Consider the following 15,676-nt stretch of genomic DNA (forward strand, 5'->3'; position numbering starts at 1 on the left):
CCAAAAAAATAAATTTAACTGCAATTCTATCTAGAAACGGCGGGAAGAAACTGTTTCGTTTCGCGAGAAACTGTTTTTTGCCAGTGAAAACGAAAACGGCCGTTGCAGACGGTGTTTCTAGTATGGGTGGGTTTCTCTGAAGGTTTCTGCCAGAAACGACGGACATCGTCCTGTTTCTGGTAACTAGGAGTGAGAGTAGCTCACAATTAAATTTTAGAAAATAAAATAATGCTGGCTGTTGAGAATTTCTTGTGGCTGCCCAGCAATTAATTAGAATAAATAATATCAGTTGGGGAGAATTGAACTGCGAGAATGTTCAACAATTAATTAAGTTAAATTAAAACTACAGCTCAATACTCTATTGAAATCTGCAAATAAAAATTACTGCTGGCTTGGCTTGCTAGCTGTGGAGAAATGAAGTGTGAAGGCAATCACTAAAAAAAATTAGCTCAATAAACTATGTAAACTTTGAAACAGAAACTTTGGCCAAAAAACCCCCAAAAAAACATCAAAAAAGTGTTAAAAATAAAAAGTGTGTATACTGGAACAATGATTTTATTTTTTAGGAGTAAATTTTGAACGTGTTTTAAAGATCGTAGTGACTACGAAATTTTCATGCAAAATATAGCTTCAAAACGAAAGTGATGATACTGGAACAATTTTTTTTTAGGGTCAATTTTCAAACTTTTTAAAAAATGCTAGTAAAACACATTAATGTTTCTGGTAGAATGTCATTTTTCTTTCCTAAGTATAAATTCAACATGTTTTCAACCATAACATGCTAGATACAAAATAAATTGAATTTTTTTCAACTATAAAATTAAAAAACCATGACATTATGAACGAATTACATCACTAAATGAATTCAAAAGTCATTATTTGTATATTGAATAAAACATACATTAAATCTCTAATTTAATATTGCATTGTAGATATTTTAAACAATAAAATTATCATAATTAAGACATATAATCCAACAACATAAAAATGCCTCATAACTTCTCATTTAACACCATATGGAAATCATTAATTTTATTTCAAGATACGATGCATACATCAGTTATATAAACTGTCTTAAACAATTATTCAAAATCATTCATATTTTCTTGCACACCATCAAAATTCATATCTTCACATGAGTGACTGGATGTTGACGAAGATGTTCCATATTCTTCTCTTTCATCAACTAGTGCCCCATCTGAGTCCACATGCATGCCCAACACTTCAGGTTTCAAAATTCTTTTAGATCTACGACTGGTTTCAGCAGACTCCCATCTCAACACTGTTCCTTTGTTCCTTCTGGTAACAACATTTTCAGAATCTCTATCGTCTTGAAGCGAAGAGTTCCTCTCTTTGTTAAATTGAAGTCATAAACAAGTATGTCAACATCCTCTAATTTTAATATGTCTGTGCGGCGGCGATTTATATTTGTACCCTTTCTTTTTTTCCTTCTGCCATTTTTTTTGTCAACTACCATCTCTGGCTTATACACACCATTGAATGGGTGTGTATTTGTGGCATACCAATGTACTTCAACATTTGTAACATCCTCATTTTTTGTAAAGACCTTTATAACTTTAGCAACCCAGAATGGATAGCCATTGGGATCTCCATCTGCTAGCACTGCAATCATGCAACCCTCCTTAATATCATGTACTGAACCCCTGTAAAGGTCTTCCATGGCTTCATGTTGTGCACGAGATCTTCTGGAACCAATATACATCTCTGCTTCCTCTGCCCGTGAAGAATTAATAATACCTTGAGATTGTTGCTGTTCAACAATATTTATTTCCTCATGTTCATTTGACACATTTTGTGGCCAAATAAATGGATTTTTCAAAGGTATATCTTCGTTTGTTGTTGTTGAAATGATATTACTTTGATTAATGAAAAATGACTCCCACCAAACTGAATCAACAATGTCAAAGTACTCATATGTATATCTAATACATTTTTTAAATTCTTCCAGGCAATCAGAATAATTTATATCTCTATTTTGTCTGCGTGCATTCTGAACTTCACCAGCTGATTGTAATAACAATATTTTTGGTGCAAATATTGGATGATCTGGAATGAACTTCAAAAATTGCAAACCTGATGATGGTGCCCATTCTGCGGTGGTTGAATACTTCTTGCCCCATATTAGTGTTTTCCCATCAGTTTTTTTGATACGAAATTGATGTTGGAAGCTAATGTCATTAAGTTGTTCAATGCATTTCCCCTCACCATATGATTCCAGAATAAACCTTCGCATGCCAACAGTTTCTTCCAACACATTAAAAGTAGGCTCTGGCATGTATGATTTCTTAAGACATTCAATTAATGATGGCAAACTCCCAACTTGCTTCCTCCTCAATATGACTGAAAAACAACTGAACATCTGATCAATATGGTCATGAGAGTGCCCAACAAGAAGGAAACCAAACTTTACCTTTTGAAAAATTCTCAATTCAACAAGCATGTTTAGATATCCGAAAACACCCTGATTTTTGTTTTCACGGCAAGTGTTGTCCAATTGTAGATACAAAACTTCAGGAAGAATACCACACCAATGAGAAATCACGTCATGAATTATGCTTATGGATAGATTTGCATCATTATAAATATTTGGAGCTGTGAAGTACACCCTTGGCAACATTTTCCCATTGAAGACCATACAACCGACCAAGTGAAACTGAATAAAATTTTCCTCCTGCAAACTTTTGGGTGTGCGAACAAAATGTGGTAAAAGTGTTTTCTTCTTGTCCATACCATCAATTATTAAACCCAAAATATCTATTTGGATTATCATAACACTTCTTTCGATGATTGTACAACTTCTTCCTTTCGTTTGTTTGTTATTCGCGATGATCCTGAAGTTCTTTGACAATTAAATCTACACAACATTACAAAAAAAAAAAAAAAAAAATTCATTAAGAAATATGTTTTCATAGTTGATGACTATACAATTTTAAAAGTTAAAGTTATGAATGCTTACCTCTTTCTGACCCTTCACATTTGTCCCTTTTTTATTTAAGAGAAGCACATATACTGCAAATCCCCATCCTTGTCTTCTTAGGAATACGAACATTGTTGAATTCTTTCTTCTACACTTTCACAAAATATTGATATGTAATAAACTGGCCATGTCCCTCAGCACCTTCTGCATATTCTTTGTATAAGTTGTAGATTTCTCGTCTTGAAAAATTATCTGGAATATGTATTGTCTCTCTATTTGGCATACACTCTCCATGCTTTGAAACAAAATCTTTCATCCATGACATTGCAGTATTTGATAATGGCCCACACTGTTTTTTATGACATTTGAATAAAATGTGGGATCTTTTTCCAAATTTTCTTGAATTCTCGAGAGATGAAAATTCTCAATCGAATGAAACATTTTGAAAGCTTTTCTACAGATAAATAAAGTCCCAATATGATAATCATAACCTAACAATGTAGATTGCATGCACCCAACTAAATATGAATTTTTCATGCTTTTATTCATTGACAAATATCTCTTCCTGCTTTCTAATGCAAATTTGAAATCCATATGTGTCAAGCAATCTTTTTGGCAACATTCACTTGAAATGAGAGCACTGATAGAACTTCTTCTCGTCAGATATTTTTCTCTACCCCTTCTATAACTAGAATAGCTTACATTGATACGAAAAGGTCTGCTCCTACTCCTCAATACAATATTTCTTGGCAACATCTCCATCATTGGATCATCATTTGTATAAGGATTTTCATCATCATTAAGAGGAATGTTATCCACACTATGATCAGCTCTGCTTTTCAAATATTGACTTGGAGGATATTCTTCATCTTCCACTTCTTTAGTGCTACTGTCGTAGTCCTTAGAATTCGTACTGAATGGAAAATCTGACTCGATGTTTAATGGATATTCTTCCTCATGTGCATTGTCAGTGCTACTCTCATAGTCCATAGAATTAGGACTACGTCGAAAATGTGATTGTTTATTTATTGAAGATGCTTCATCCTGTCCTTTGTCACTGCTACCTTTATACTCATTAGAATTAGGACTAAGTGCATCATCCTGTCCTTCATCACTGCGCCTCTCATAGTCCTTATAATTAGGACTAAGAGGACACAGTGACACTCCATTCTTTTGAAATTCATCATCACTCTCTTCATAACTATTTCTCTCATAATCCGCAGAATTAGGACTAAGTGGACACCGTGACACTCCAATCTTTTGAAATTCATCATTCCGCTCTTCATCACTGTTGCTTTCATAGTCTTTATAATTAGGACTAACTGGACAACGTGACACTCCATACTTTTGAAATTCATCATCATGCTCTTCATCACTACTGCTCTCATAGTCCTTAGAATTAGGAGTAAGTGGACACTTTGACACTCCATTCTTTTGAAATTCGTTATCACGCTCTTCATCACTGCTGCTCACATAGTCCTTAGAATTAGGACTAAGTGGACACTGTGACACTCCATTCTTTTGAAATTTGCCATCATACTCTTCAAAACTGCTGCTTTCATAGTCCTCAGAATTAGGACTAAGTGGACACTATAACACTCCATTCTTTTGAACTTCACCATCATGCTCTTCAAAATTGTTGCTCTCATAGTCCTCACAATTAGGACTAAGTGGACATCATGACACTCCATTCTTTTGAACTTTACCATCATGTTTTTCATCACTGCTGCTTTCATAGTCCTTAGAAGTAGGACTAAGTGGAATTTGTGACTCTTTATTTATTTGAAATTCTCCATCCCCTCTTTCATTAGTGCTGCTCTCATAGTCCTTAAAATCAGGGCTAAGTGGAAGAATTGACTTTCTATTCATAGTAGAAGAATTCCCGCTATATTCATCAATATGAATAGAGTTGTTACACGATGAAGATGTTGATGGTGTATAAATCAAAACTTCACTATCAGAACAATCTATCCCTTTCAAATAGAAGATGTTGAATGATACAAATGGAGAGTCTCCTAAAGATATTATATAGCTTAAAGAATGAAATTTTCCCTCCAAAGAGTTTCACGAAAATATTTCCCTCTAAAAAGTTTCGCGAAAATATTTCCCTCCAAAAAGTTTCGTGAAAATATTTCCTTCCAAAAAGTTTGTTAGATTTATTTATCTTCACTATTTTATTCTACAATTTATTGAAAAATGTAAACTAATTTTTTTTATGAAATAAATCATTAAAATTAAAATTGTAAACTACAAGTTCGACATTAATTATTTTAATAGTTAAAGTATATTTAATATTTACTAAACAATTGATTTTTTTTTTTAATATATTCTAAAACAAATTAATCCCACTTTATAATATTTTAAAACAAACAGTAAAACATCTCCGTAATTTCACATATTTATTAAAATTTCATTATGAATTTGTGGAGCACATCTAGGTTTTTTGAAAATTCACATCTAGATTTTTTGAAAATTGTTGAAAGACTCGTGAGTTGAAAGACTCGTGAATTTGTGGAGCAGCTACATGCTATCAACAACATATTCAACGCATAATTCTCGCAATTCTCTTGAAAATTGTTGAAAGGCTCGTGAATTTGTGGAGCAGCTACATGCTATCAACAACATATTCAACGCATAATTCAACGAATAATTCTCGCAATTCTCGCAATTGAAAGGTACGTTATCAATTCTTGCAATTGAAAGGTACGTTATCAACAACATATTCAACCCATAATTCAACCTTGCAATTCTCGCAATTGAAAGGTACGTTAAATTTTTTTCCTTTCAACCCATAATTCAACCTTGCAATTCTCGCAATTGAAAGGTACGTTAAATTTTTTTCCTTGAAAATTTTCATATTAAATTAATTTAATGAAAATGTACGTTAAATTTTTTTCCTTGAAAATTTTCATATTAAATTAATTTAATGAAAAAGATTTTTTTTTTTAAATTAATTTGGAGCCAAAATAACAATTACCTCCGTGAGCATGGTGGGCCCAATCAAACAGTCAAAATTATTTTTACTTTGTTCATAAATGGGACTTTGGAAGCCCAATGACATTCTGAATGAATAATTTAAGTAGTAATAATATTGTTTCCTTTTATTTATCATATTATGAATTTTTTAGAATTCAAGAAGGGAGAATGGAAATGAATTCCAACCTCCAAGGAGTTAGGGACAGTTGAAACCGTTATACCTTTCTTCATGGAGATAAAAAGAGATCTCAGTGGAAAAAGAAAAAGGTAACAAAAGGAATATCCGAAACTCGTCTCGAACCAGTGGATTACCTTGTTATGGAAAGAAATTAGAGGCTGGAAGACTAGACTGTTTTGATGTGTGTATCTTGATTTCGGAACTAATAAGAATGGTTGCCTACTGTGCTAGAGCGGAAGCTCGAGGGTAGATTCCCTTCTTACAGTTGGGAGGAGAAGGTCTCTCCCTATTGAATTCAAGAAAATTTTAGAGAAAAAATAAGTATTTGTGATTGGTCTTTACCCTATACTTTTACATGGATGAGTGCCCACTAAGGTTAAGGTGAAAACTGTATCAATAGATTCTATAAATTCATTTTTTTCTCATGTTTATATACTGAAAGTGGTTTAGCAAATACTTAATGTTTCTGTTTATGTTTTGTTGTTACAGATTAGTGGGGAATGGGTAATATTTTAGTGTTAGAATAAACATTGTTCAAGAAAGTAAAGAGAAGAATTAGAGAAATGGGAAAACTGAGAAAACCTATAGCCACCTAGAATAACGAAAGGGAAACATTGTTAGAATTTGGAGTGTTAATTAAGACATTTGGAATTTAGTAACAGTAAACCCAAGAAACCACTGCATATGCAGAAATGTTGTGTGTGTGATAAAATCATGTGTTAATTAAGACATTTGGAATTTAGTAAAAGTAAACCCAAGAAACCACTGCATGCAAAATAAATCCGAGAATAACCGAATAATAGGAATGCGGAAATGTTGTGTGTGTGATAAAATCATGTGTTAATTAAGGCAAGGTGTATTCTGAAGACATTTCAACAATACACAAGAGCATGGACATGAGTTAGGACTGAGTTGTTGCCTAGACATTGACTCAGTTTAGTACCATTGACTCAGTTTAGTACCCTACGTGACTGTGCGTAGTTGGAAACTTCATAATCCATTGATCTTACATATTCTAAAGCAGATAAACATCAAATACTAATCGAAGTATTATTTGAAACAAGTAAGAATGATGAACATCATAAAACTTGAACAACTCGAACTATCCTTAAATGGGAGTCTATCATATGATGTAGAATACTTTTAAATGGGAGTCTATCATATGATGTAGAATACTTTTAATTGCTATTTATAAAATTATATAAACATTTATGAATTGCATACTAAATTAAGAGATTGTGTAAATATAGCGATAAAAATCATGAATAGAGCAAAAAAACTCCCACAACCATAATACCACGCACAGAACAAGAATTCAGTGTTATCAAACAAGTTTATAACAACCAAGTCGCTAGCACTGTATACAAAATGAAAATTCATTGTAACAACTTAAAATTTACTAATGAGCCAAAACCAAAATTTATAGAGAGAGGGTTTAACAAAATATCGGTGAAGGCCTCTTATGCCTTTCATAGTAACTACACAAAGGACCCTAGCCGCAAAAGGCAAAAACATAAAGAAAACATTGCTTCATTTAGGATAGTTCCATAGTGGAAATGAATTCATGAAAACCCTTATTCAAAAACTCTATACGCCAACAGGCTGCAAGAAATAATTAAGCACCTTGGGATTAGGATATCGGAGTCGGGAAGCTGCCATTAGAAGCCCATGTGAAGGTGCGCCTGCAAAAGGCAAACCCAGCTGAGGGTAGAAACTCTCAAAAAATTATATTGAATTAGTTTTGTTAACGTGATTTCAAACAAAAAGGAAGGGGCGACGAAGTACCTATGTAGGGTGGTTTCAAGGTTCCGAAACCCTAAGACTTCGTCCTTAAGATTTGAGCCCAGAGACATTGTTTTCCTAGAACAACGAAGTTTATCGGTGGAAGGATACCTACATTAAATGCAACCATGAAACATATAAGGGAAAATAAACATAAATTCCTAGTAATTGCAGGAAAACAAGAATAAACAATTTTTGAAGCGATTTACTTGTACAGGTGAGCATTCTAAGCTATGCGAAGATTGGAAGAGACCACAAAGTCGAAACTCCTTACAAATTCCAACAGCTGAAGAACGAACTGTGGAAACGAGGAACAATACCATGAGCACTGTAACTCTGGTGGAGAAACCACCGAGTTTTCGATGGTTTGATTCTCAAATTTGGTATTGACGATGTCAGGTTGCAGAGAGTGGTTCGGAAAGAGATCGAGAGAGAAATGAAAATCTGAAACCCTGGGTACCCGTGAGAAAAACCCTAACCAATTCTTAATGTTTCCATGTCGTCGGATGAAACTGGGTGAAATCAGCAATCACCAGACGCCCACCTGTTCGCGATGGTGAGGCCCAACAGTTGCACACATACCCTTCTCGAGAGTTCGGATGTTAAATCTAAGGTTCGAGTTAAGGCGTTTAATTAACAAATGTTGCCACATTAAATTCACCCGCAAGTTATGCCTTAAATAACTATATGTGAGTACCATACCCCAGTTCACTATAATTTGATTAGACAATGTGATGATTGTATGATGAGAATTTGTGCACTCTAATATTTATTTATTTATTTATTTATTTGTGTTCTAAGTTGCTTGCATGTTACAAAATGCAAATTATGTATATATTGATTTTAATTAACTACCCGACTTTTATTGGAGTTGTCTATAATGCGATTTTTTGGAGATTCCGGTGACGGAATCCAGCGGAAGAAATTTAGATTAAATCATGATTTGTTGCAGTTAAAATGGTTTTTTAACTGCATATTCGGATTCAGCACCCTGAAAAACCCATGGGACGCTTTGATTGTGCAGAAACTAGCTATCAAACTTGGGATTCCAATAAATTGCTGCCGGATTTTCACCCGAAAAACCCGCCGGAAAAACTTTCAAAAAGTCACGTTATAGACAACTGCACTTTCATTAAGAGAAAACAAATTTTGTTTTTATTAAATTATGCTCTTAATTTTTAATAAATTATGATTTTAATTTTAATAAGTTTGTGAGGTCATTTTTAATTAGGAATCTCAAAAGCCATTGCTTTGGGTTAAACTTTGTTCGATTTTATTGAGTCTCTGCTTTTGATTAAACTTTTATTTTGATCTTATTATAGTTAATTAAAGTATTTTCAATACATAAACAAAATCTTCTTTCTATTAAATGTTGACTTTGATTGTAATGAGTTCAGTAATGGCATTTACAATCACATAAACGAAATATTAATAACCCCACACTCTTGATTAAGCTTTGATTTTGATTCCATTAAAGTTAATTATTGCATTTCCAAGGTCAGGATAATGGATTCTTACAATTGCGTAGTTTTATGTAATTTTTATTTCGTTTAATTTTTTATTTCATCATTATGGCGTTTTCAATCAGAAAAATGAAACCTTCATAATCCCATTTTTTTATTAAACTCGTTTTTTTCTTAGTAAGCTTAGTTATAGTTTTCCCTGTGCAATGATATTTAACTTGAGATTATTCAGATGCCCAAATTTGTGTGCGCCTGGTAAGGTTGATGAGGTTGGTAATCAGCGGAGGGCTTAGACCTCAAGTAAAAATAGAGAGAGTGAAGCTAGAAATGCTAGTCTTGGTATAAGTCCTCCCTTTATTTTTTTCCAAAAACTAGTTTTAGGTTATACAATGTTTCTCCCACCTTGTCCATATAATTCTATATTAAACTCTTTATAGTTTCCCATGTGCAATGATATTTAACTTCGCCTGGTAAGGTTGATGAGGTTGATAATCAGCCAAGGTTCATATAGCTCTGTGGTATATGACTTTTATCTTTCTGGCTCTGCGGTATAGCTCTGCGGCTCTGCGGTATATGCTATGCGGCTCTGCGGTATTTCCTATACGAGGTAGCTCTGCGGCTCTACGGCTCGTCCACCATTCTGCGGCTCTGCGGCTCGTCCAGGCTGGCTTTGGTGTTCTGCGACCCGTGTGCACGCACTCGCTGGATGAGTTACAGTGGTATGTAAATGGTGCTTTAATATATCTGCGGCTCTGCGGCTCGTCCAGGCTGGCTTTGGTGTTCTGCGACCCGTGTGCACGCACTCGCTGGATGAGATTTTCAGATTTCTTCATTCATATTTTGGAGGCTCTGCGAGAAAGAGTATCTGCGGCTCGTCCAAGCTCATCTGCGGCTAATATCTGCGGCTCGTCCAGGCTCGTCTGCGGTTCGTATAGTTGACCGGTATAAATTGGGGCATGGGTTATATACAACGTTTTTAATTCATTGCAGCGTTAATTGATATACATTAGATATAGAGCGGATCTAGCTTTTCTGGTAGTGTATCGAAGGCCAGAGTAACGCAGGAATAAAGGGAACAGTTTCATCATCAGACCCAGCTTTGATTTTCTTTTTATTTTTGGCCGATCTGCGGCTTTTTATATGCTCTACGGTTCAGATCTGTGGCTCTGCGGCTCTCTAGATCTGTGGAAACCCTAATTCCATAAAGTCAAAGCTACCTCGCTTGCTAAGGAGAACATTCTCTAGATGGCTCCTAGCTTCGCGAAAATAGCTGCTGGCTCTCCGTCCGCCTCTGAGGGGCAAGCTCCTGCCCATATAGTGAGTGAAGCCCCAGCTCCCACTGTCCAGGTGGTTCAGGCTTCACTCGATGAAGCTTTGAAGTTCTCTGAAAGTGCCCTAATATGCCGATTCAATGGTTTTTGGCCGCGGCTGACAGCTCTCCACAGTTGGATCTCGGAGGTATGGAAGCCTCTAATTCCTGATGCAATTAATATCTACCCCTGTGCTAGGGGTTTCTTTATAGTAGATTTTGAAAACCGTGAAAGCAGACAATGTATTCTAGATTCTGGCCCTTGGTTCTGGGATAAATCAGGCCTATTCATGAAGCCATGGAACCCATCTTTCGATCCCTCAACAACAGTCATAACCTCAGCACCAGTTTGGGTGAGATTGCCAAATGTACCGTTGCATCTCTGGAATTTCTCTTCACTAGAAGCCATTGGAAATGCAATTGGGAAATTTTATTGCAGGTGTCCAGAAACAGAGGAATATGCCAGAACCACGTATGCACGCATCTGTGTGGAAATGGACTTCAGTGCCAGATTCCCAGCGGAAATACACTTAACAAGTAAAGACTATGTGTGGAACTAGAAACTCGATTATGAAAGTGTCCTCTTCAGATGTCGATCTTGCTTTGAGACAGGCCACCTAGCCAAAAATTGCCCAAAAGCCTCCCAAAAAAATTTTGCTAGAAAAAATCACCACAGATCTACATGGTGGGAAGGAGCACAAAAAGAACACTACACTGTCATCGAAGAAGAATACTCTCGAGAAAACTCTGAATTACAAGAAATCAGGCAAGATAGAAACAACTTTCAATACAAGCAGGGGGAAAGCCCCGCCCAACAACAAAAATGTGAACTCAACAACCCCTCAAGCATCGACAGTTATGAGGTTTCGAATAACACGCAAAATAAATCTTCATTTAACAGCGAAGCAGATCTTCTAGACCAAACTTCTTCTCCGACTATCTCCAAAAGGAGGAACACAATAGATCGCGAAGCTAAGACACCAATGTCCCAAGAACCAGAAGAGATGAGGGAGATGCAAGATAAAGGAAGTTGGAAGACCGTAGAGAAGAAAAAGAGAGCTACATCACCGATCTCGCCAAGAAAGACAAGGAGCCAGACAATTAGAAATTAAGAAATTACAGGTCCGATAGACCAATTTGGTCTCAGTGGACGTTAACCACCATCATCATCAAAAATAGAGAGAGAGTGTAAAGCTAAAAATGCTAGTCGTGGTATCAATGTTCCCTTAAATTTTTTCCAAAAACTAGTTTAAGGTTATACCATGTTTCTCCCACCTTGTAACTAATTCTATGATCTCTCCTCCAAATTCAAGTGGATTTAATTTTAAAATTCTTTGTATTAGGTATCTCAAGTGATGAAGGGATTACGTATCTGCTAAAGATGGACAGAATCGAGTCGTATTTTTATTACACAAGTTTTACGAGGGTTGATATAAAATCCCATAAAGTTCAATTCCTAAAAAGACTTTTTATATATATATATATACACGAAACTAAATCGAATTTCCCATAAATTGGCACTGGCATTCCATTCATAGATAGGAATGGCACGTTGCACTGCTCTGTAAAGTCGGTGTGACTTCTATCTTTGACTACCAACAACATTCATGGTTTATATGCACGTCAAAGTTTATATGCACGTCAAAGATATTTGCCACTCTTACTATTTTTGACTGCGATTATGTCCGTCGGATATCAGAATATTTTGAGAATTTGCAATTGACTTCTTTTAATCATTTATATGCCAGTTGAAGATATTTCCAAATTTTAGTGAATAAGTTTATGTTGAGAAATATAAAAATGAGAAAAAGTTTATATTGAGAAATATAAAAATGAGAAACAATTAGCTGTTACAGTAAAGTTATAATGAAAATTACAATTGATGTTACTATTTTGTTAATTTACGGTTACAGTCAATTTGCACTTGTCTATACAATAACCAAAAGCAGACCTGAGATTGTTTCAGTAAGAAGCAAAGACAGTTTTCTGATGAGAGGTGTAACAAGGAGTCGAAGAGAAAACTTATATATGCAAAATCAGGTGGTTTTATAAGGTCCTATCAAGTATGGTGTAGCGGTGTATTACAGCTTATATCAAGTATGGTGTAGGGGTGTATTAAAGTCTTAACAATAGGTTGGTTATTGCTGGCGTGGGTAGTAGGGAATATCTTCTTAATGAAAAAATCAATTGTCTTGAATCAGTTAGAAAAATAGGTCTTTTTCCCTATTGCTCAGGCTTATGTTTTGGCGTATTTGTCTTCATATATATAAGAGTGTCCAACCAAAAAACATAATTTTAGCTTATACTCAGGCCTACGCTTGGACGTATTTGTCTTGATATATAAGAGTGTCCAACCAAAAAGCAAAAAAATTATGTAGGCCCTCTATGAAGGGCTGATGACGATATTCATATACTTGTTCATTTATCAGTTCAGAGATCTTTCAAAGTTCCCATATTCCGAGGAGCCCATTTTTTAGATAAAGAGTCAATATCTACGTTCCTTTCCTTATAAATTAATGTAGCAGCAAGTGATATTATTTTAATTGATCTCCTCAATAATAAAATGTGGTGTGTGCATATGGCATTTGGAAGTATAATTGAAATAATTAATAACAAACTGATCTCCTCAATAATGAAATGTGGTGTGTGCATATATCATTTGGAAATATCTTAGGACTTTATAAACAATTTTAGTCTTACCATACCCTACAGAGCAAAACAATAAATCATACAAAACCTCCACAAAGCCAATGTTAGTGGATGTTGTTGAAAATAACAATTCACAAAATTATTCTAAGGGAAAAAAATAAGCACGCCATGACAATTAAGTCGAATTACATAGGCATTAACGGATGAAAATTTAATTTCTAAAATTTAATTAATAAAAAATAACTTTATTTTAAAAAAATAAAATTAATAATAATGTAATCCATGAATTACTATTAAAGAATAAAGAATATATATACAGAGAAGCATCTATACGCATAATTGATGCTGCGTTGCTTGTGTCTAGATGTATTCATGGCGGCTTCCTCCTTCACTGTTTGTATGAAGGATTAAGAAGTATGGCTGCAAGCGCCAAAAAACTGGTTATACCAATGCCTTGCAAGATCTGGTTGCTGGATCCCACATTGCAGGCAGCAGAAACTCTCGCCCATTAATTCCGTGGGCATTGTAGCTTGCCCCCGTCGTTTTATCCACCAGAAGGACCCCAGGGAACCCCGGATATGCCCCCTTTCCATATATTCCCGTGCATGCCGACACGGCTTCTAGCGGTGCACTTGCGTCGCCTTGGAAGTAGCCGGTGGTAAAGGGATTGGTGACTGCTCCTGCAACAACAGTGGCAATGTTGAGGATCATCCCATCGATGCCCATGTCACCGTTAGGTGCCACCAGAGGAGGAGTTTGGGGTCCGTAGATGGGCTGATGAAACGGCCACGCGCACTGTCCAGGGCACTGGCTTCCAGAGTTCCCAACCCACGCGTATGGAATGAGCTGTTGTTGCTTTTTCTCCTTCCCCATCATTCGGCTTCCTGTCGACTGCTGGCCCGGTAACAAATTGAGATTGGCATGGAATCCACAAGAACTCATGCAGAATCCTTCCACTGCAACATCCTCGGATGTAAGTACCAAATACACAGCACTCCCACCATTATTCCCCGGCAGAGGCAGAACTCTTGACTTGACAGCAGTTTCAACAAGAGCAGCAATGTCAGACCTCTTGAGCGATTTGCCAAGGGAATAATCTTGATCCACCTTCTGCTTTCCGAGAATTATAGCACTGGAGGGGACAGCCTTGCTAGAGGCGGCGCCCCTGTACTTTTGCGTGGTCTTCCACCAGGTGGACGCAGAGGGCTGATTTGATGTATTTTCCCCGAGAGATTGCACAAAATCAGCCACAATGGAACGTTGAAGAGGTGTGAATTTACCATACCAAATGAGATGGACAGAGATTACTCCACTGGTAGAAAGCAGAGGACCATCATGGTAAGTTAAAACAACAGATGGCTCTTCCACCAAGGCAGCAGAAGATGCACATAATATCGCCATACATATTGCCATTTGGAGCATGGCAGTAGGTTGAAGGCGCGAAACAGAACCAGCCATTTTAGGGAAACACTCACTATTTATCTATGAGAGAGCCAACGGATGCAAACTCCTGTGATAAAGGATCAAGAAACAAACTGCGTTAACGTCCAGAACAGGGGAGCGGAAAATCGTTCAATTTGGAAAGATGCAACTGAAAACAACAAATGAATGAAAAAGGAAAAGAGGGATGATATATATATAAATAGGGGTTAGGGTTGAAGCAGGGACCCGGTTTGGAGAGGAGCGCCGTGTTGGCGTATGGAGTAGTTTGGAAAGTTCCAGATGCGTTCCTTCCTAGGGCGAGGGGATGTGTTAGGTATTTAGTTGAAGACGTTGCCTCCCTCTTGTGCGCTCCTGCTGGTTGGCAGTCGATGTTATTGGAGACAACTATTCCACCGGTGGGGCCACAAATATGGACTCGCACTCGCCACTCATGGAAACAAGCAGCGGTGGCATTCAAAAAAGGGGCGAATAAAGTGGTTACGCCACATATATGGACTCGCACTTACCACTCGTCCATTCCGTGGAAACAAGCTGCGGTAGCATTCAAAAAAGGGGCGAATAAAGTGGTTACCCCGCAATGTGAGGCAAGAAAAAGAAGAAAGGGGGGATGAGACATGACACGGCAAATGCTTTGGAAATGAGGACGCGGGGGAATTCATATGAGTAGGGCAAGTGGTGGAATCGGGGACGCGGTTTTCGGGGGCGCTGCTCTGGCAAGCATATATTTATTTTTATGGTGGTATGATGGAAGGGAGTAGGGCAGGTTGAGGGAGAGAGTGGTGCCTTGCTGGCAATCATAAATTAATTTATATTTATCGTGTGGAGTAAAGTCGGTGAAGGGTGTGCTCCCTACTCATGAGACACTACTCAATCTCCTCTGGCCGCGAACGCCAGCACGTTCTCTGTGCTCGTTCCGTCGGTCTTTCAGTCAACACGTT

The 15,676-nt window shown here is 36.7% G+C and overlaps 1 protein-coding gene across 1 annotated transcript; it reads right to left on the bottom strand.

Annotated features, from left to right (window-relative positions):
* Positions 1-13,559: 13,559 nt before the first annotated feature.
* On the bottom strand, positions 13,560-14,904 carry LOC149228331 (protein EXORDIUM-like 2). The gene has a single exon (XM_089375676.1). The coding sequence runs from the start codon at positions 14,751-14,753 to the stop codon at positions 13,737-13,739; it is 1,017 nt and encodes a 338-aa protein (XP_089231802.1). The 5' UTR covers positions 14,754-14,904; the 3' UTR covers positions 13,560-13,736.
* Positions 14,905-15,676: the final 772 nt, after the last annotated feature.

This window comes from Pinus tabuliformis, chromosome J (genome assembly GCF_031772625.1).
Source record: "Pinus tabuliformis cultivar Carrire ecotype Pingquan chromosome J, CPIR1, whole genome shotgun sequence".
NCBI classification, from domain to species: domain Eukaryota; kingdom Viridiplantae; phylum Streptophyta; class Pinopsida; order Pinales; family Pinaceae; genus Pinus; species Pinus tabuliformis.

Coding starts and splice junctions, on each gene's coding strand:
- LOC149228331 (XM_089375676.1), bottom strand. CDS start 14,753: ATGGCTGGTTCTGTTTCGCGCCTTCAACCTACTGCCATGCTCCAAATG.